Source organism: Xiphophorus maculatus, chromosome 1, assembly GCF_002775205.1.
Source record: "Xiphophorus maculatus strain JP 163 A chromosome 1, X_maculatus-5.0-male, whole genome shotgun sequence".
Lineage (NCBI taxonomy): Eukaryota > Metazoa > Chordata > Actinopteri > Cyprinodontiformes > Poeciliidae > Xiphophorus > Xiphophorus maculatus.
This window is the reverse complement of record NC_036443.1, coordinates 29,333,485-29,354,619: the sequence shown is the minus strand read 5'-3', so window position 1 is coordinate 29,354,619 and position 21,135 is coordinate 29,333,485. Positions and strand designations below refer to the sequence as shown.

Genomic DNA, 21,135 nt, shown 5'->3' with positions numbered 1-21,135 from the left:
TAGTTCTCTAGATGATGTGATTTAAGCCATACGTAATTTTGGGCAGTAGGGAAAAAGAAATAAAAACATATAATGAAAACACTTAAAGCATATTCAAGTGGTATTTTGGTCCTGGTTTGGTCCCATCCAAAGGCCGGGGTTAGAAGCCATAAGAGCTCCGAGAAAGATCCAGGTTTTTATTGCTACTTTGCTGAAGCCAAGAGAGATCCACCAGACCAAAGACTGACCTGAAGTCTTGGCAGCAAATTACAGTTTGTGAGAGAATGGCTCATTTAGATCACAACAAATGGTTTTATTTCTGACAGAATCAAATATGAATATATAAATATATATCATCAGTCACAACACGTTTCTCCCCAGTATTTCAGACGCCTTTGTTTTTTGCAAATAGTTTTTTTTCATTGTGTGTCTGAATTAGTTGCCTCCAGAACACAAACAGAACTATCCAGAACGTCACGTCGCTCCTCAGTGCTACTGTCAGACCTACCTCACCTTTTACAGAAATAAACAAACATCCTGATTATGGATGAAGATTTATGCTAAGAACATCACATTAAATGGTAGAAAAGTTTTGAAATTATTTATCTTGATTACATTGTTTTACCTCAACATTATCTGGTATTTCAACAGGAATGTTTAGACTTTTTCTATTCACTGTGTCTCTGTTTGAGCTCTGTGTTTTGGGCAATAAATGAATTGTGTCCTTATGCCTCAGCCTTCCTTTGCAGTCATTATTCTGCATAATGCTTGTTTCCTAATCCAGGCGGGATAGTAACAGAGTTCACTCCATCCTTTACTGTGCTGCCAATAAGCACCTATACATCCATTTGACTTATTCCTGTTAGAAAATCAGTTTTGTTAACAGAGCCATCTGATTCATGCCGTTTCCTACAATACGTCAACACTCCATATATGGCAGTGCATATGTTGGACTGAACTTGAAATTAGATTTTCTAGCACTTAAACGTCAAGAAAACTAATTTTAGCTTTTAGAGTAAAATAATCTAGAAGTGACAAAAATCAAGTAAATGAAGTAACTCTAATCTATTTTACAATACTTTTTTTGTTTATTTATTTACGACATAACCGTTTATATTTTAATAGTTCCTATCAGAATGTAATTCCAGTGATTAAGCAGCAGATGGCGCCAGATTAACATTTGTCTGCTGTATCTTGCACCGTGGTCTTTGCAGCAGCAGTGTTGTCTGTAAACACAGCAGGATTATCAGCTTTTTAACAGATGTTTCTGTTAAAGATTAACAACTTCAGCCTCTCTCCTCAGTTCATTCACAATACACGCCTCTCTGGTCTTGGACCCACTGGACCAAGTACTGTTCCAAAAGAAAAATGATGCATCAAACCCAGGAGAATCCAAATATTCATGTGTCGACATGCTACACCAGGATTCATGGAAACTAGAGGCATCACAGAATTCACAGTTTAACAGAATAAAGCTCACAAGCGCAAATTTATAAATATAAAGATATGGCAAAAGAAATGTGAATTAAAAGTAGCACATTATGTAGCTGTTTAAACTTAAATAATATGCCTTTGCCATATTAGCTGGCTTTTTTGTAGAATTTGTGCAAATAGTCCTGACTCTTTAGTGCCACTGAGCAGCTCGCTACGCGTGACATTACTGCATCCACTGCTGTGCGTACAGGATGATTTTAGGTTGTTTGCATTTCTCACATACAAGCCGCAAATATTCAGAAATATGAACGACTTGAACATTAAAGTTTGCAGCGTTAACGTAGCTTTAGATACATCCTTCTTCAACGCACCAGGATCAGATTAATCTTCACGTTTGTTGGTGCAGAGATGCATCTGAAAGTTGCCGGAATGTAGTTTTTGAGGACTGGACTTGGGCTGGACCTTTCTCAGGTTAAAAAATTCTTTAATTTTAATCTAAGATGTGTAACAAAAATCACTGTTTCCACCATGACTTTACCAGAGGTGGGTAGAGTAGCTACAGTATAGATTTAAGCAAAAGTAACTGAGTCAATGTAACTAGCTACTATCTACATCACATGTTTGTTTTCATGTGAAACAGACAAAGCAAACATTGACAGGAGTGAGAAAACATACGCTCTCCACAAAAATATAAATATGTACAAAACAACCAAGCAACAGGATGCAGCATTTTTAATGTCAAAATTATAACTTTGCTGAGGTTCAATCAACCTAAATGTGAGCTAAAAAAAAACTCTAGTTTTACATTATGCAAAAAAAAAAATAAAATTCCTTTGTGTGAACAAATTGTTTCTTTTCTTCTGCATTTAGTTTAAAGCAGTTGTATCGATGCACTCTCACTGGGTTCCTTTGTGCTTATGTATCGGTACATGTCATGTTTGAGGTCTGTTGACTGAATTACACAGTTTTCTGGACACTATTCTGAATAATATGCTTCGATACTCTGTGGTACATGTGCCTTCAGTGCAAGTGTGTGTGCAGATAATCCAGTTTTATCAGCAGAATGCTCTTCCTGCCAGGTCTGACCCAGCTTGCTGCAGTCACAGCTGATTTCTCACACCACTGCTGCCTGAAACTGGCTCTCAGAAAAGTATTCATCTCTCCTACAGGCGTCTGCAATTTTGCTACCTCAACAGTAAGTTATTGGTTTTTAATAATAACATTCTGAAGCATCTGAGTCTGTATTCTAAACGTCTCCGGCAGAAACAATAATGCAACCCCAAAGAAACACATCAAATAACTCTTGTGTATTTCATCACGAAAAAAAAAAAATGAAGTTGAATATTGAGGCTGAAGTAAAGAAAGACAAAGCACATCTAAATATCCACAAGAAGAAGTTGCACCTTTTGCTTTTTCTAATGGATGAATTTTCTAAACTTTATGATCTGCAGCTGGCAAACTCTGTAGCCAGGAGACAGAGCGTTGCTCCTTTCCATTGATTTTTTGACTCTAGCTTATCCTCCCTCTGTATCATCCATTTCATTAGGCTTTGCTTTCAGTTTATTGGGTTTAAGGCATCAGGCTCAGAGGGAATATGTGCTGAGCTTATTGCTTTGGCCAGCTGATTGAGATGAGTCTTATTGCTGGACACTGGAAGACCAAATTACCTCTAGAGAACTGATACTTTTGCTTTTTTATAAATGCATTAAAGTACAGAGCACTATCATATACATATCCTATATGCACAGTTCTTCATAGAACCCGATTGCAGTCATCACAATACTAAAAATAAGTTTTAAGAAATTAATTGACTGCAACCCAAAAATCAAATTGCTAATCCTAGATTAGCTGCCTAACAGTTGATTTATTTACAGAAATTACTGCAGGATCAGTTTACAGTCTAGTAGTGAGTTTGTTGGTTTATATTTTGTACTAAAATGCTTGTCGCTCACAACTGTGAACCTGTTAATGCATCAAGGTTCATTTAATAGTCGTGGTGCAAATGTGCAATGAAATGATCATTTTTAAAAGCTTTAAAATGTTTCACGTTATAGCCAGCAAAGATAAAATACATTTAAATTAACTGCAATACATAGACTAATTTGTCAAAAGCATTCAATATTTTATTCAAAAGTTAAACCTCAAATCTGAACACGGATACAGATCCACGTGACTTGACGTGGCCACAAAAAAGGGCTATATTTTTTATAACATATCCATCAATTCAGTTTATTTGTATTTCAGCAGCAAGACAGTTCAAAGTGCGTCACATCATGAAACACGATAATAAGAAGTCATGAAAACAACATAGAAAAGCTTCCTGTTGTTTAAATACCAACAGCAACAATTTTTTGAGGGATTTTAAAGATCCGTCTTGCTTTATATAATCTGACATGACGCCTCCTGTCATTCAAATAGCGCCTTTGTCAGCAACTGGCCAATCGGTGGTCCAGAAGTACACGCCAATTCAGATTTTTCTATTGTAGCGAATCTAGATTTCTATGTATTATGGGGAGGGTATAATCCATACTTCAACCTGGAAGGTGGCGGTAATCCACCTGTAAGTTGTTTACTAACCGCCATAAAACAACAACAAGAAGAAGAAGATTTCTATGTCTGTCTATCGGCGCTACCTTATGAAAACCGCTACCGCCGTATTTAGCTACATACCGAAGATCATCGCAGTTAGCGCCAAACCAGGAGACTTTCTTGTTTACAGTTGACAATATGGCAACGACATTACAGACGGCAAACTAAAGCCATTTATAAATAAGCTGCCTGACATATAAACTTAAAACATAGAGTAACAGAGCAGCTTTAGGAAAGCTATAAATTAGATTAAGTTTACCGTAATCTACGAGGAAACTTCCACAGGTGAAATCCATAAGAAATCTGATGAGTAGGCAACCTGTGACGTAACGTCGGTGTGCGCATGTGCACTGCCACAAGGCAGGACGGGTTGTTGGGTAGCGCAGATAGTCGGAACACCTGGTGTGGTCACTGCTAATCCCAGCGGACATAGATTTCAAGAAAAATGGGAAATCATGGTTAACGCTGCCACTGGTGGTAAGTTTGTTTTTCTTTTGCTAATTTTTTGACACTTATTGATAGTGAAATCAGAGATCATTAAGTGAAGGTAGTTATGCTTGATTTTATTTGTGTAGATCACAATTGTAGCTTTATGGCCTGTTGTCTTATGAGGCAAAAATGACTCAAGAAGTGTATCAGGTGATGCACTGAGTTCCACTAACTCAGCCATTATAAAACTGCTTGTTTGTCAGAAGTTTGCTCTACTTCCGCATGGGGGCGGAGTCAGGGTCATGTCAATTAAAACTTAGTCATCTTCTGAATATGTTAATAAAAAGGAAAGGGTAAACAAAGTCAAAGAAAACACAAAGCTCTGTTGTTTTGGGATCTGCGCTGGGAAAGGTAAATATGTTCTTTTGTTGAATGTTTCTGCTGCACTGAGTTCTTTGGTGTTTCCAACTTGAATAGACATTTTTTCCCAGAACAGAGGAAAGTATGTCAATTTTTAAAACATGCCCTCTGGTCAAACTTGGACTGAATCGGTTAGCAAAGATTTCTAATTTTGTTTCTAAGATCAACTTTGCTTTGGAAAGCAAAATTTATCCGTTTGTGGAAAACCAAAAAAATATTGATGCTATAATAAAATCATTTTCTTAAACTCAGTACTGTATGTATGTATTGCTACACCCATAATTCCTGTGAATATTTGACGCTGTAAAACAGATAGGTTTGAGTTGTAAAATGTCAAACAAACAGAATATGGTCCACCATGACAGGAATGCATTTATATGTCTTTTTAATAACTCCTCGATTCCTGCAGCCATTCACCATTTGCTTCATATGGATAATACTTAATTGTCTTTTATCCTCCCTCGTGTGTTTGCCTCTCATTTCCTTCTCACTCACCCAGATAGCAGCGCTCACTTTTATGGCCATCTTTCGTTTCTCTCCGCCAATCTTTCTCTGCGGTTTCCAGAAGCTTCCATCAGTGATTACACATAACCCTTTAGTAATTAAGCTAAGAAGACTGATGGGCCTTCGGGTCGTAAATAAACCACTATAAGTGATATTAAAGTATGGGGGAGAACATTGGCAGGGGAAAACATGTTGTCAGGAGTTTTAGATAAACACTGACTGTGCAGCACTTCTCCCCCCTCGCCCAGGTTTAAGCAGTGGTAGCTGACAGGGATTTATTTAGTTATCACAAACATGATCACTTGTCAAAATTACAATTGCAAAACCTGAAAGCAGGGATGTGTGATTGGATTAAAGATTGTGATCTGTTGACAATGTGAAGAAGATGGAAAATAAATCAGATGAAAACTGTAGCTATAACATACAGTATGTGTAAAGTGTTTGTTTTTTTTTCTGATAAAATGCCACGTTTAAATAAAGCTGTACTTTTGGAGAAACCCTGCTGTTAAGCTAAGAGCACCATTGTAAGTCAAAATGTTTCGATTCCACCTTGATTGTGGGACAAATGTTGAAAGTTAATATAGATCAGATTTAATCAAATGGGGCTTTGTCAGCAGTTTATGAGTAGCAAGTATCTTACTTACAATAAATAACACTCCCAATGTCTTCTCAGAGCATAGTAGTTTTTAAATTCTGTCTGAGAAATGTCATGTTTAATAAGAATGCTCTTTTAAAAATCTGACATGTAGGGTGCAGAAACTTGTTTTTAACAGGAAGAGCACAGCAGCCAACTGCAATATTTATCAAAGAATCAAGGAGCTCTGTGGAGCGTTTTTTTTTGTACTTTTGTATGAAACATGTCTGGTTGTTAGTTTTTACCTCTAAGATCCTGGATTTAGTTGAAAGGAGGAAAAGCCCGTGTTCAAGGCTGGAATCCTCTGTGATTTTGTGAGAGAGAAAAGTAGCATTGTGATCGGTTTTCACATAAACAATGTTACCAAGGTAACTTGTACAAAAATAAACTGGTGAGGAAAACAGCAAAAAACACAATTTTATAGGTTTTATTATTATAATTAGTTTAAGCTGCCTTATTATATTCTCAGTTTAGGTTGCTCTGGCTGGATAAATGTTAAGTTTTAAATTATGTGGCATTGCTTTGAGAAGCAGGTATGTTTGCAGATGAAGTAGGCATTTTCAAAGGAAGGACCAAACCTGATTGGATGAAAATAAATCATTTTTTTATGCTTCTCTGGCATCAGAATTTTGTTTATGTATTTATTTTCCACAGATTTGCTGTTATCAGGAGGTTATCAGAAGACTTATTAAGCTTTTGGCAGCAGGCAGATTGTGTTAGCTAGTCTGACATTAGCCCGTCCTGGAAGAACACATGGCTCTGGCAGGGAGATGCCTTAATCTGGCATCTCCCTGCCAGATTAAGGAAAGAAAAACTTGTTCTTAATAACTGAATAAATACATGCTAAATGAAGCAAAAGATAAAATTAGCACAGGCAATTGAGTTATCAAATGTGCCTCTGTTGGTAAGAATAACCAACGCAGAACCCTGCATTGTTGTGTTTGAGAAAAAATATTTAAAGTGCAATGATATCCAGTTATAGGATCCTAATTTTGTCAATACTGAAACCTTTTACAATGTCATAGTTTAGGTCAAAAGGCCCTTGAACTGGATTTGTACTAATGTGGTGGCCTCTCTGCATTCAAGCTGTCACTTTGTAATAAACGTAACTAATAATCCAGTTTTATTCCATGCTAAATAATAATTTTGTTTGCTAAATTGTTTCTTGTTGACTGACTGAACTTGGACATGTTAAAAGCTATGGATTTGAAAGCAACCATGGAACAGAAAATAATCCAAAAGAGTAAAAATATGTGCGCCCCAAAATAGCAACGGAGGTGAGGTGGCAACATTCCCCTTCGCCCATCCAGTCATCGTTCTTCTCTCCCTCATTCTTCCTGTAGCAAGATTATTAAAATCATAATGAGACAGTTGCCGTTTTTGGAGACCAAGATGAGAAGAAGAAAAAATCCTCCTCATTGCTGAAGCTAAATAATTAAAAGGATGAAAGAAAATGACTCTTTTTGGGGAAGGATTATTATTATTAGCCAAAAATATCTAGACCGTCTTCTGCATGACGATGTCTTCACTAAAGTTATTCACATGAGTGCCATGCACATGATAATTAGACTAGAAATATGAACAAAAATGCTGCTGAAACATATTTCAGATCCCTATAAGAGCAGAACATGGAGAAACGGAGCCTGCACCTGCATCCTGACTTTATTCAGCCTTTAGCTGTTTCCAACAAAGCAGATTTTCTTGTTAAGTGTCACATAAATTTCCGTCGTGTTCTGCAGATTCTCCAGACTGACGTTGAATAATAAGGATGTTGTTTACCTTGCAGCTGTAATACTAACAGAACTAATTTCTGACTCATGACAGAAACATTGACATGTTTACCATAGTTATTTCTAAACCAAAATGAAACTTTGGGTATTTAATACCAGCAAGCAAAAATGCTGTTGCACGTTCATAAACAATCAATCATTTCTGATTTGACTTTTTATAGGTATATGTTTGAGTAAAATGAACATTGTTCTTTTATTCTATGAACTACTGACAACATGTCTCCAAAATTCCAAGCAAAAAATTATTATTTATTTGCAGAAAATGAGAATTGTCAAAATAATGAAAAAGATGCAGTGCTTTCAGACCTAAAATAATGCAAAGAAAACAAGTTCATATTCATTTAGAAACAATAATACCAACGTTTTAACCTGGGAAGAGTTTGGAAATCAATATTTAGTGGAATAACCAAGAGGTTTTCCATGCGGTTCAGTGCAGTGGACTCTTAATTTTTGCCAGAGCTTATAAACTGTTTACTTATTTTTACTTTTCGATATTTCCAATAGTGTTAGTTTATACTTGCTTATTGTCATATAAGGCAAAAATATATATATTTTTTCCATCTCCAGTGCACTGTCAAAATGAATGTCTCTTAACTGAATAATATCTCCTGTGATCTGCTGGAGAAGAGGAGGGGAGATGCAGAGAAGTGACTGAATTACTAGAGTATAATTCCCTAAAACCGATCCGAGGTTCTCTGGTCCAAAAGCTTTGCAGTTGCTGCACGATGCTTTCCGTTCAGTCTGAATTTGGGCTTTATGTCACTTTCTTCTGGCAAGTAATCAGTTATGAAATTGTTTTTCACTTTTGTGTGGGAAAATGGATCTGTGGCGTGTGGAGAATTTTGAGGGTGTCATGCTCAGCATGTGAGAATTAGCTACTCTGGAGTCTGTGACACATTCTTCCTTAAACACCTAAAGGCTGAGTGCATTAAATTACAGGCCAGCTGCAGCAGTTATTGATGGCTACTGCTGCTCTGTGCACTGTGCTGCTGCAGAGGACCAACAACCAGACTTTAACTGCTGCTTGATTGATTCAGTGTGATTTTGAAAGCTCTTTTGTGTTTAAATCTGACAGATTTGCATTCTTACCTGTCTCATCATTCTCTATCGTACATCTTGGTTCGTTTTAGGAAGTCAGTGGGAAACTGTTGATAGAGAGGAACAGCCTCCATTATTTATAGCGGCGTACAAGGAGTCTGCCCAGTTTAGTATGAGATCAGTGTTGTGAGCCAACAGCAGCTCTCAATCATGCCGGCCCCTAGTGGAGCGTCAATCAGCCTTTAGACGGTGTGTGATGGATTTTCCCAGAGCCTGTTCAGACAGACCAGTCAGGCTGAGATTTACCAAATCCTTTTACAGAGGTTTAAATGAAGAAGGAACATCCAAACCTCACCCTTTTCCCATTCTGGCTCATTATAGCATCAGCTGCAGAATGTTCATACTATGAAAAGGGGCTAGACATAAATTTTAAAGGTTGTCTTTAGTAAACAGACATCCTCTTTAGCTGCGTTTCCATTAAAAATCTTTGTCGATATTCTTCTAATGTCGGAAAAACACAATTTCACAATTGCAATGTTTCCATCAAGTAATGAATGAAATTAAAATCACACATGAACGCAATAAGACATAAAAAAAAAAATCATGGCAGCGACGGATGTAAACAGAGATATATTTATAATTTAGCCATGGTGCTAACACTCATCATCTGTCAGCCAATCAGAGGAGATGTTGGCGTCTTATTCAGACATTGGAGGTCAAACCTTTATACTTGGGAGCAGTTTGTGAAAATTGTAGTCAGTGATTTTACAGAAGACATTTACTATATTAGTTGAGAATAATTAAAATATTTGATTTATCACGATTAATCTGATTATTCATTGCAGTCCTAGACAATTGTTACATTTTTGTATCATTTCTCCCTCAAGCTGTTGTTCAATCAGTGACTTTGACTCACCTGCTTCCCAATTAAACTCCACATTTTGTTTCCTTCAGTCCTCACCAGATGCTCTATTGTATTCACACAGTTTAACCTCTGGGTCTTAGTTTCTGCACATTTAATATTTGTATTTATTAAACATTTTAAGAGTTAACTTTTTAACTCTCCTCTGCTTCACTGCTTCTGGATCCTACAACAAGTCAGGATAAGGAATCCTTTGCTAAACAGAATCTTGTTTTCAGCTGGTTTTTATCCTGCTGAAAACTAGTTCACAAGGGTTAAATACAGAAAAGGGTTCCAACTTAGTACCACAAGTTGTACCTAATAAAGTGGCCAACAGAGAGATTACATTTGGCATAAAACAAAAATATGCGCCTGGGACTTTTGTCACTTTTTGAATCCACTCCCACACGCAGCGTGTTTTGGTAAATCGGGTGTTATCTCGTGCACTATTATTGGAATCGTCGAGGTGTTGGTGTGTTGGGGAATAAATGTTAAGATGTTTCTGGAGCCTCCATGTTTCATCAGCTTCTCATTCCAATACAACATAAGCTGTCTTTGGGAGGTACAGTACCTTCTGTTATCTTCTCCCCACTGAATTTAACCGATCTCTTCAGCATCTCTCCTCACCGTCTCCAGCGTTCACATTGTCCTCTGGGGAAATTCAGCTATTAGAACGTTTCTTTTTACTTCCTCACATGTATGGAACCAAAGTTTTTCCTTGTTCTTACAAATGGAAGGTAGTAAATAAAGCTTCTGGAAAAGAAAGCCAGACCACTCCCTGTAATATTCGACAGTACATCAGAAGCTGGCTGCAGATCTAAAGCGTCTTGCTGGGCTAAAATCTTTTAGCACCAACTGCTATGATGCTTTCAAAATACCACAAATCTGCTTTTTTTTCCCACTTTGAGACTTTGTTTGATCTCAGTCACCTCATCTAGGTGTCCAAATGCATTGAGTTATGATCGACTGAATCGTTTTTTTTTTTTTTTTTAAGGAGTTGAATTGCTTCAACTAATAATAAAGTAGCCAGTGATCCACACAGGACACACACCTAACAGTAATTTAAAGTGACCCACAGATGTACAGTGAGAACATTCACACTTCATGCTGATTCAGGATTTAAACCCAGGATTACTTTGCTAACAGCTTCACTCTGCAGAAAATATTTCAAAAACACCCCAGAAATCCAGAATTCCTTCACATTTCTCTGAAAAGGATGTCGGCCAACTTGGTAAATTGCCATAGCTGGGCTCTTTAGTCCTCTCTGCCCCGCAGCAAGTGAAGAAACCCTAATGGTTGAGTAATAACTTTTCTTTATATAAACATTATAACAGGATTAGAATGATCCCACGTCCCCCATCCTCGTTTTTCAGCCGCACTCGTCTCTGGAAGTCTTTCTGTCTCTCCTTCTGTGTCTTTCTACCTCACTTTATCTCTGCTGTTTGCCTGTTATGTCAGGCTGTCTGTGTGAATCCGTCACTGAGCCTGAGCTCTTGAGGGCCAGCAGGGTGGACGGTCGTTACAGTGTGTGTGTGTGTGCGTGTGTGTGTGTGGGTGTGTGTGTGCATGCTCGCAGCAGACAGCGAAAGCATGATGTGTACAGCAGGTGAAAGACTTTGAATGTTTCCCTTTGTGTCCCTTTCTCTGCGCTCACTGTCCTTCTATTTGCAGGGAGTCTTTTTTTTGTCGTGTGTGTGTGTGTAGGGGTGTGTGTGTGTGTTTGCACACATCGTTGCAGCATGTGACTAAACAACGGAAAGTGAACATGGCAGCTGCCACGCTACACAAACTCCCACTCCTCTGACAGACCCCCTCCCCAGTAACACACTGGCGCTCCCAGTGCTTGAGCCACTTCTTTACCAGACTTTAGCGTGTTTTCATACTTGGTAGTCTGGTAGATTCAGTTCAATTTGGGAACAAATATGCCAACATTTGTTATATTTTCAGCTGCTGTGGTTCACTTTCATACTCCACTGTGTCAAACCATAAACCCTCTAAAAACCCTGTTCCCCTCCTCGCCTGTGGTGGCGCTGCACCAAGATCCACTGAAGGAAATGGGATCAAAACCTATAAAGAAGACATGAGTGCTTCCTTCATCTCTCCATGGGGAGTGGCGTCAGATTTTAACAGTTGAAGGATTTCTCTTTTGTCTTTGGTAAAAATCCAGGAGCCATTTCACATGCGTTTGTTTTGGTTGTATTTACCCAGAATGCCCGGGGGTATAGTCCACTTCCTGCTTTTGGAGCAGTCTCCAGTCCACTTCGCGTTCAAATATGCATTCAAACTGAACCAGAGTTTACTTCAAACTGAGACTGGGGTTTTTAGGCGAACCAGACTTCTGTTGTGCACCAAACAACCTTAACAGACATAATTTACTTCATTTACTGTTTTGAATGAAAACCCATTAAATTTCTGTCTATTGTGGTTTTCTTCCGCATGGAAATTTGGTGTTATTTTTAGTTTTTCCCACGTATTTTTCTTTTTATCCATCCATCCATCCATCCATCTTCTTCCGCTTATCCGAGGTCGGGTCGCGGGGGTAGCAGCTTCAGAAGGGAGGCCCAGACTTCCCTCTCCCCGGCCACTTCTTCCAGCTCTTCCGGGGGAATCCCAAGGCTTTCCCAGGCCAGCCGAGAGACATAGTCTCTCCAGCGTGTCCTGGGTCTTCCCCGGGGCCTCCTCCCGGTGGGACGTGCCCGGAACACCTCACCAGGGAGGCGTCCAGGAGGCATCCTGACTAGATGCCCGAGCCACCTCAACTGGCTCCTCTCGATGTGAAGGAGCAGCGGCTCTACTCTGAGTCCCTCCCGGATGACTGAGCTTCTCACCCTATCTCTAAGGGAGAGCCCAGCCACCCTACGGAGAAAACCCATTTCGGCCGCTTGTATCCGCGATCTCGTTCTTTCGGTCATGACCCAAAGCTCATGACCATAGATGAGGGTGGGAACGTAGATCGACCGGTAAATCAAGAGCTTCGCTTTTTGGCTCAGCTCTCTCTTCACCACGACGGACCGGTACAGCGCCCTTTCTTTTTATTCTTGTGGTAAAAACGAAACACAATGCATGATAAAATAAAAACACAAATTTCAGATTAGCAATGGTTATCAAATCTGCAATGCCTCTCTCCCACCCATTAAAGGACATTTTAATGGTTTTCTGTGAAATGATGAATGATCTGAGCTTATTAGCTGAGCTGATGTGAACCAGAAACCTCAACATGCATCATTTTGTTCAGCTCTATGATAATCAGATGGGAAAATTGAACCAGAGCTGATTGATTATGCAAAAATTACTGAAGGACAGTTTAGTGGTTTAAAATCAACTATTGGAAACCAAAATCATCTTATGTTCTACTTAATACATAAACATCCAATAAAATGCAAAGCTTTTGGTTGTAGTGTGACAAAATGTGAAAAAGTTCAGTAACTATAAGAACTTTTTCAATGCACATCCATCCATCCGTATTTAATCTTTGTTAGTCTTGCAGGCTCTTCACACTCGGCTGTTTGCTGCGTCTTCCTGTGTTGTTTCTTCCGCCTACATCCCTCTGCTGCGAAAAGCCATTTTTAAAACTGTTAAGACAGAAAAATGAAGGCCTCTAAAAAAGCCAAGTCAAGCAACGTCTCGTCTTTAAGTCACGTTTAATGATTTGACAGAAGTCAGCCCTCAGTGTCAGCAGGCGCAATTAATTCTGATCCTTTATCACTGTAAAACAGCAGCTGACGTTTTGCCAGTTGTTATTTTCACAATGAAATGTAAGTTAGTGTTTTCTGTATGAGCTTAAAAGTTAAGCAAAATCAGAAGTTGTGATGAAAGAAACTATTTTTATAAAGTGGAACTGAATGTAGACCAAATCCAGGGGGGACCTGTACATTCCCACTGCAAATTTTAATTTCATAAAGAATAGCCCAAACAGAGGCGAAGTATTTATGGTCTAGTTTCTAGTTCAAATATCTTAGTACAATTGAAATAAAACAAAACTAACTTTAAAATAACATTCAGCAAGTCCAGGATTCCTTAACGTTAATGAAAAAGTACTTGTTCCTTTTGGCAGATCATTTCACTTATAACAAAACATTTTTTCTATGTTATAAGTGAAATAATCTGCCAATGTAACTAGTACTTTTTCATTAATAAGGAATTATTGACTGAAAACAAGCTGAAATCTTGCTGAAAAGTTATTTTAAAGTTAGTTTTGTCTTATTTCAAATGTTTGTTCTAGAAAATAGAGATTTTGTGCTTTTGCAGTGTAAAGAGGAGGACCTGAAGCCAGAGGCAACCTCAATACTGTAACATTCTAAAATATAGATATAGAAGTTTAATATAATTATTTATTTGATAACAGACTCATGAACTGTTCTGTTCATGTTGTCTGAGTTAAAAAAAAAAACTTGTTCTCCCTTTTTTAACGGTAAAAAATGAAGAAAATAAAGAGAGTAATGCATAAAGCTGCAGACAAAATATCATCTGTTGTAAATTAGCATGTGGCCTCTAAAATACAAAAGAACTTCAGATTAACTCCGGGGTCTTCAAACTGTGTCCCAAGGGCCATTAGTGGCCCTTGGGAATACTGTTTATGGCCCCCGACGACAACTCAAAATTTATACAAAGATGGTCCTCCAGCTGACAAATTAAAATCTTCATAAGAAGAAAAGCTCTGCATAAAACCCAAAGTATTATTATTCACACTGTAATTTAATTTAATTTAATCAGATCATAAATATTCAAGGATTTTTGCTCAAATTCAGACCTGGGCATTCATTGGCTAAATACGGCAAGCAGTTTTGAAAAAGATTGACTCATATCCAGGTCTTGTTGCTCAAACACAAGATTTGTTGTTTTGTTCATGGATGACAATAGTAAAAAAAATCAACCTGGAAAATTTAGGAAACATTTTTAGATAAACATGATTTAGAAATCCCATTCCCTTACCAATCATACAACTTTGTCCATTTTAATAAAATATGGCATGTCTAGGGAAACCAAAAACATATCAAATTTACTTATTTACTTACCAATTTTTGTGACTTTCCATTTCAACAAAACAGTTTAGGTCCAAATTGTAAAAAGTTTGGACACTTCTGGACCATCTCTTTGAGGAACAGCAAAGGTTTTATTGTTTTCATATAAATTCATGGCAATAAGGATTTGAACATTTACCACTTGTGTTCAGGCCTGCGTTTCTAACTGGATGTCTGTTTAACCGGTTTAACCAGGTTTCTGGTCTGACATTAGCTGCTCACGTCTGCTGCAGCTCGCCGCTCGTCGTTTTTCTCCTCGGTTTTTCTTTTGTTCGGCGGCAGACGGCCACCCACCATGAGCCTGCTTCTGTCAGAGTTTACAGATCTGTATGTTCGGCACCCTGAGGAGACAAATGTTCATAATTTTCGCAGCATATATATAAAAATTGATTTCTGCACAAACGTTATTTTAGCTCCAGCCATAAATTTTCTGTGGAAAAACTTGTTCTTTCTGATTGTAGACAAATGATAAAATCTGTTGGAGGAAAAAATTGCTTGGCCAGGATTTTACCTCCAGAACTGAAATGAGTTTGTCATGAAAATAAAGACAGAATAGTGGCTGCTAGAAGGATAAATTGTGTTATTTGTTTAAGTCTTGCTTGTTTTAAAACATGTCTACATGATCAGCTTCGGCGATTAAAAAAGGCAAACCTGCTTAGGTTGTTTGTCATACTCCTCTTTTTTTCTCTTCCTTTAAAAATAGCACACAGTTTGAAATGTGAGATCATTACGTTGTAATAAAGCAGTAGATGATTTCCTCAGAAGCTTTAAAACCTCCCTGAAGCTCAGATTGTGTGTGTATATTCATCAAAGTCCATCCCGGCAGAACGCCGCTGATCTGAGACCTGTAATTAGCTCCTCATGCTCCCCAACTCATAATGACCCTCATTCATCAGGAGATGCTCTTCTGATGCGCAGACGGAGGGGGAGTTTCAGGTGAATCAGGGAGAAAACGGCGACTCCCGGAGGAAACATCAACCCTGATTCAGGAAAAAAGAAACACAGCAACTTTTCAGTGAAAATGTTTTATCACAACCAGAAAAAAGTGAAAATCTCCACCTCTGTTTTCCTTCAAGTGGAGCATGATGCTGTGATCATGGTTGATTGTGTGGGGGGGGAAAGAATGCATAAGTATATTAATTATCTGATTAAAGAGACACATTCGTCTAAAGGAAAATTTGATGTGCTTAAAAATGTAATTTCTTGGAAGTTAGCTGAAAATAATAAAATAATGATACAAGTTAAATTACACAGCATGAGGTAAAGTTGTCCTTTTATTTAAAAAAATTGCATTTTATGTAGAAGTGGCGTATGGATCTTGACATGGTTGATGCTAGAAGATGAAAACTTGTTGTTTTGCATCTCCTGATGTGGCAAGACTTAGTATGCTAACAAAGTGAGGATTTATTATTCGCATTAGTGTTAAATTTATGCGAAGAATAAGTAAAACACCTTTTACCTTCTTTCAGTAACTACAGAATAAGCTGAGGTTATTTATGTTTTAAAAGAAAAGGAAAAAAATATCCTGTCAGTTTTGTTGCACTAAAATGAGAAAATGCTGGAAGTATGTTGACTAAATCTTGACTCTAAACATTATGATTCAGCACCGCGATCAATCACCATGACAGTGATTAGGATGTGTGTAAACTGTTTCTCTCTGATGTGAAGCAGAGAGGAAGCCATGATGGTTGTCTCAGAGAGAGGAGTGGCATCCTGACTGGAAGGTTGTCGGTTTAATTCCAGCTTCTCCGTGTCAAAGTGTTGGTGGGAAAGACACTGAAGCCCATGTTGTTCACAATCTACATATCAGGCAGGCTTATTCAGTAAATGAGCTTTGATTGGTTAGAAAGATTTTTTAAATTATATCTTTATTTAACCAGACAAAAAAACAAGCCAAGAACAAATGTCTTATTACAACTATAGCCTGGAAAAAGCAAAAATGACACAATTTAGACAATGTAAACATGAAAATAATAAACAAATTGCAGCATTTAGAAGAAAGAAATACACAGAAAAAATATGAAGATGTCCAATTTGTGGATTTCTCTGTAGATCATTCCAGTAAAGTGAAAGGACAACCACCTGGATGCAGAAGAAGTTTTGGAAAATGTTAATAGAATCAAGTTTGCAGTTTGACCATTAAACATAGAAGAGGTAAGAGAAAAACCAAAAGAGTTTTTAGTATTAATGATATACTAAATAATATGCAGTTTATGGAGCAAATCTTTGGATGCTGATCTGTAAATGACATCATCATAATAATCCAACATGGGAAGAGCAGGCAGTGGCACCAAAGTTTTCATTGCAGATGAAATGAAAGAGGAGCGCTGCCTTTGATTTGATCTCAGTCTTCAAATTATCAAAAAAAAAAAATTCTGAAAGGAAAACATTTTGTCTATCTGACATTAAAGATGCAGATTCATGATGATACATGCAGAATTTGATGGTGCATCTCCTTTTTTACCAAAGCAAATGACTTTGTTCTTAGAAATGCTTTCTTAGCAAACAGACTTGAAATGGCCAGATGGATTCTCATAAAACTAATCAGATGTTGAAGTGAATCTATAACAGGACAGTGGAGTTTAGGACTGTGTCATCAGCATAAAGGTGAATATACAAATCTACAACACGATTTGCTATGTCATAAGTGGAGAAAAGAGTGGGACCAAGTATTGACCCCTGTGGGACTAAAACCTATAAATATTCTAAATAAAAATGTCTTTCATTTTCATCTGACTTGCTTACAATCAAAGATCATTCGAATGATGCTAATTATTGATCTAAAAGAGAAACGTCTTCAGATTTGTTAAGTTTAAAAGTAAAAGCTATGAAACATTGTATGTACAGATCTGAAACCTCAGCTCCTAGATCTAAATGCTATCGCTGGTCGCAGACTTTCCAGTCAGTCCTTCCAGTCCAGATGTGAATAGATGGAGATGAACAAACTGGATGTCATTTCTAGGTCCACTTCCTTCCTGTTGGATCCCCAGCTGGAAGAAGCTCTGCACCGTCCGGCTTGCTGAGGGCAGTGAAGCACAGAGCGGTAAGTCACCAAAGGTTTTTACTGCCTGTTCTGCCCAGAGTTTATGGGATCTTATCAATTAGCATGCTCACTGCTGTAAACAGGCCGGTCAGCTTCATGCATCACTGCCTTGTTAAAATCAGACGAATGCACTTTAAAGAGCCAGATGATAAGAAAAGGAAGCAGCAGAGTTACTGTCTGGTCTGGCACCAGTTCAGTTTGGTCCCTGGATGTGAAAAGACATTTAATTGGCCAAAGCAGCTACACATTTGTGCATCTGCAACTTGAGAACACTTTTTCAGATTTCCTCTGCATGCAGCTACTTTGAAGCTGCACAACCTTTTAAAGCATTGCTATAAAAACTGGCCCTTTAAAATCTTCTTCAGTCGTAAAAATTAGACAGAATAACTCACTGAGCCACGTACCATTATGTTTATTCATCAAAGAAATATCTCATTCAGTTTTGGCTGTAAGGTTGGAATCAATGCATAATGAACTCTCAAAATAAATTAAATAATCTTGAGTTAAACGTCCCTGCAAAAGGTTTCATTAAATTTATAATTTTTTTCATTAGTCACAAACTTTATAGAGCAAACCTGAAGAGGAAACAAAACGTTGTGTTTTCAAAACAAATTTTTTGTAGATATATTTCTCAGCGAGTCCAACTTAAATGAAGAATATATTTATTAAACATATATTTTGAGGTCTGGACTTTGACTAGGCCATTCTAACTCACAAATTTTATCTACGCCATTATATTGTAACTGTTGCTTGTTTGAGGTAAAACTCCAGCATTTCCTTCCAGTTTCCTGTCACCTCAGACCAGCTGGACAAAATCATCCCGCAGCATGATGCTGCCACCGCCATGTGTTTCAGAGGGATGGAGTTTTACATCCCATGTTCTTTCCCACCACATCCTTTTATATTAAACAAACAAGTTCAGTTATGGACCCATCTGAATAAAACACCTTTAACAGCAAACTGAACTGAGCTGCAGGGAAAAGACGGTGTTTGGTGAGACCGTAGGGTTTGCATACAGAATGGTTGCCATGGGAGATATTATGTGTTTTCCAGCCACATAAAATCATCTTATAGCAGAATCAAGCAACTGTTACCTTCAGTAGTTACAGAAAGGCTTTGTATATCAAACATGACTTAAAAGAAGACTGATGTCTCTTTGAGAAAGTACCGCTCTTTCAGGAAGTCATCCCAACCCTTTAACAACTTTTTCACTGGCGTTGCAGAAGATAATGATGTGCAGTTCCACCAAGTGTTTGCTAACTGCTGCTGGCTAGTCTGAAGGAGCTGAGTATGGGGAAGGGCTGCTCTGTGAGGGAGATGTTTGGAGACTGCAGCTCTGAGGAGGAGCTTTGGGGGAAAGGTGGTGCTTGGCAAGACAAAATGGTTGCCATGGAGATTAAAAGATGCATGAAAGAATCAAAACAACACACTTAGCATGTTTTTGGTGAGGAAGTTACACTATAGCATAATGTAAGGCTTAAAAAACTCGATTTTACATAATACTTCCACTTTAAAGTGCCTTCCTCTTAAACAGAGATATTCCGTTTTCTATCTTTACGAGTGAAACCATAAAGAACAGTTTGTTATGTGAGAGGAACGCAAGGCTGTGCTCTCTAAGGCTGCTCGTGTTTGTGCATACAGGGAGAGAAGGAGCCTGACAGACAGAACAAACAGTGTTAGCCTTTAACCTCCCAGCAGACAGCGGGTTCACCGGTGAGCTCATGTGATTTCTTACCTCTGTCTGCCTGGGAAGCAGAACACCGCATGCGGTCTCTGCCTCTGGATGGAAAACCCAACAACTTCTCAGTGTCTCTGGCTTCCCCTGACAGGAGGCGGGTCACGCCTTGTCGGAATGACAGGAGCTGGGTGTGATATTTAGAAGTTTAACAGCGGTGTCGTCATGTGCGCTGCAGCAGCACGCTGCAGAGAGAGCAGCCAAAACCTGGCAAACATTACCTGATGGATGAACTAAAACCTTCCTGCGGGTCGGGCTTGGTTCTGTCTGCGCGCTGGATGTCCTGAAAACATCTCGCTGGTGACACGGTGTTAACAGCGCTCTTAGTTATGGTGCCTCACAATTAATAGGCTGATGATGAGGCTAGTTATGATGTAATCTTTCTCACTCCCTCTTCCTTGCACACAGCTACAGCCCCCTCCCTTTCTTTCCTGTTTCCCCACCTCTTTCCCTGTCTTTCTCTCCTATCCTAACCAACATGGCCGCTAAGTCGGATGGAGCAGCGGTGTCTGTGGAAGATGACAACACGCCCAGGAGCCTGTCGGAGCCGGGGAACCCCGTGGCCCGGTCCCGCTGCACCGCCGCCGGTGGGAAGCCCTACACCCTGCTGGACTGCTGCTGGGTGCTCTGCGCCCTGCTCGTCTTTTTCTCCGACGGAGCGACCGACCTGTGGCTGGCCGCAGACTACTACCTGAGAGGCGACTACTGGTGGTTCGGCTTGACTCTGGTCTTTGTCGTGGTGCCCTCCGCTGTCGTGCAGGTGCTGAGTTTCAGGTGGTTCGTGTATGACTACTCGGATCTTAGCGGCGGGGAAGGTTCGGGCAGCGGCGGGAGCTGTGCGGCGGCGGCAGGCGCGGCAGGCGCCGATGCCACAGCGGGCGACGGCACGTTAAGCACCAAGGACAGCGACCAGCACGGTGGGAACGCGCCAGCGGTGAACGCCGCGAATGTTACGCCGGTGTATGCGTCCTCTGGCCCGCCTGCTGCGGCGGTGAGAGTCGGCTCTCCCCGGAGATGCTGCACCATCTGCATGTGGGTCTTTCAAACCGTGCTTCACGTGCTGCAGCTGGGGCAAGTCTGGAGGTAAGACGGCTCCGGACCGGAGGTGTGTGGAACAAGAGGGGTGTGCTCGCATCTGTGTCCACGCGTACTCTACGCGTGCGCGTGTGTGCATGCGTGTGGCTTTGTGCTGGATGAACGTGCGGGACGCAGACGCAAGCATCGCATCCCGCACGGCTTTCTGCTCATTAAGCAGCCTAGAAACGCGTGCGTGTGCGGGTTCTCCATGTTGGTCTACCAGCGCATGCTTCTCGGTCCGTTCATCGGCGTGTGCGCGCCCGCGCCCCGGCATATTACCGAGCAGATCTGGGGACAGAAATGTGCAGAACCGGACCAGACCGTAGAAAGATTAGATACCTTCCCCTCTGAGCCCATTTGTCTCCCGGACCGAACCTTCAGGTCCGGCCGCCATTCCTGCTGTGGCTGAGCCTGAATAGACGGAGGCATACAGCTGCTGGAGCTCCACTGGGAGCTCCACTGGGAGCTCCTCTCTCCCCACTGCTCCCATATGTCATGATACAGATATGTTGACAGGAGCTCTGTGGTTTAACCTCCTCCT

At 39.7% G+C, this 21,135-nt stretch overlaps 1 protein-coding gene and 1 long non-coding RNA gene across 2 annotated transcripts in view; one reads left to right on the top strand and one right to left on the bottom strand.

The window, feature by feature from the left end:
* Nucleotides 1–16,639: 16,639 nt before the first annotated feature.
* On the bottom strand, nucleotides 16,640–19,823 carry LOC111609525. The gene is made up of 3 exons (XR_002753167.1): nucleotides 19,739–19,823; nucleotides 19,518–19,644; nucleotides 16,640–17,758 (listed from the first exon to the last, which is right to left on the bottom strand). It is a non-coding gene; the product is annotated as an uncharacterized LOC111609525 (long non-coding RNA).
* A 150-nt stretch (nucleotides 19,824–19,973) lies between these two features.
* The window catches only part of LOC102227260 (XK-related protein 7-like), a 59,063-nt gene continuing 57,901 nt past the window's right edge, over nucleotides 19,974–21,135 (top strand). The window contains exon 1 of the mRNA XM_005801892.2: nucleotides 19,974–20,600. Within this exon, the coding sequence (XP_005801949.1) occupies nucleotides 19,996–20,600 (605 nt within the window). The 5' untranslated portion in view covers nucleotides 19,974–19,995. The remainder of the gene's footprint in view (nucleotides 20,601–21,135) is intronic.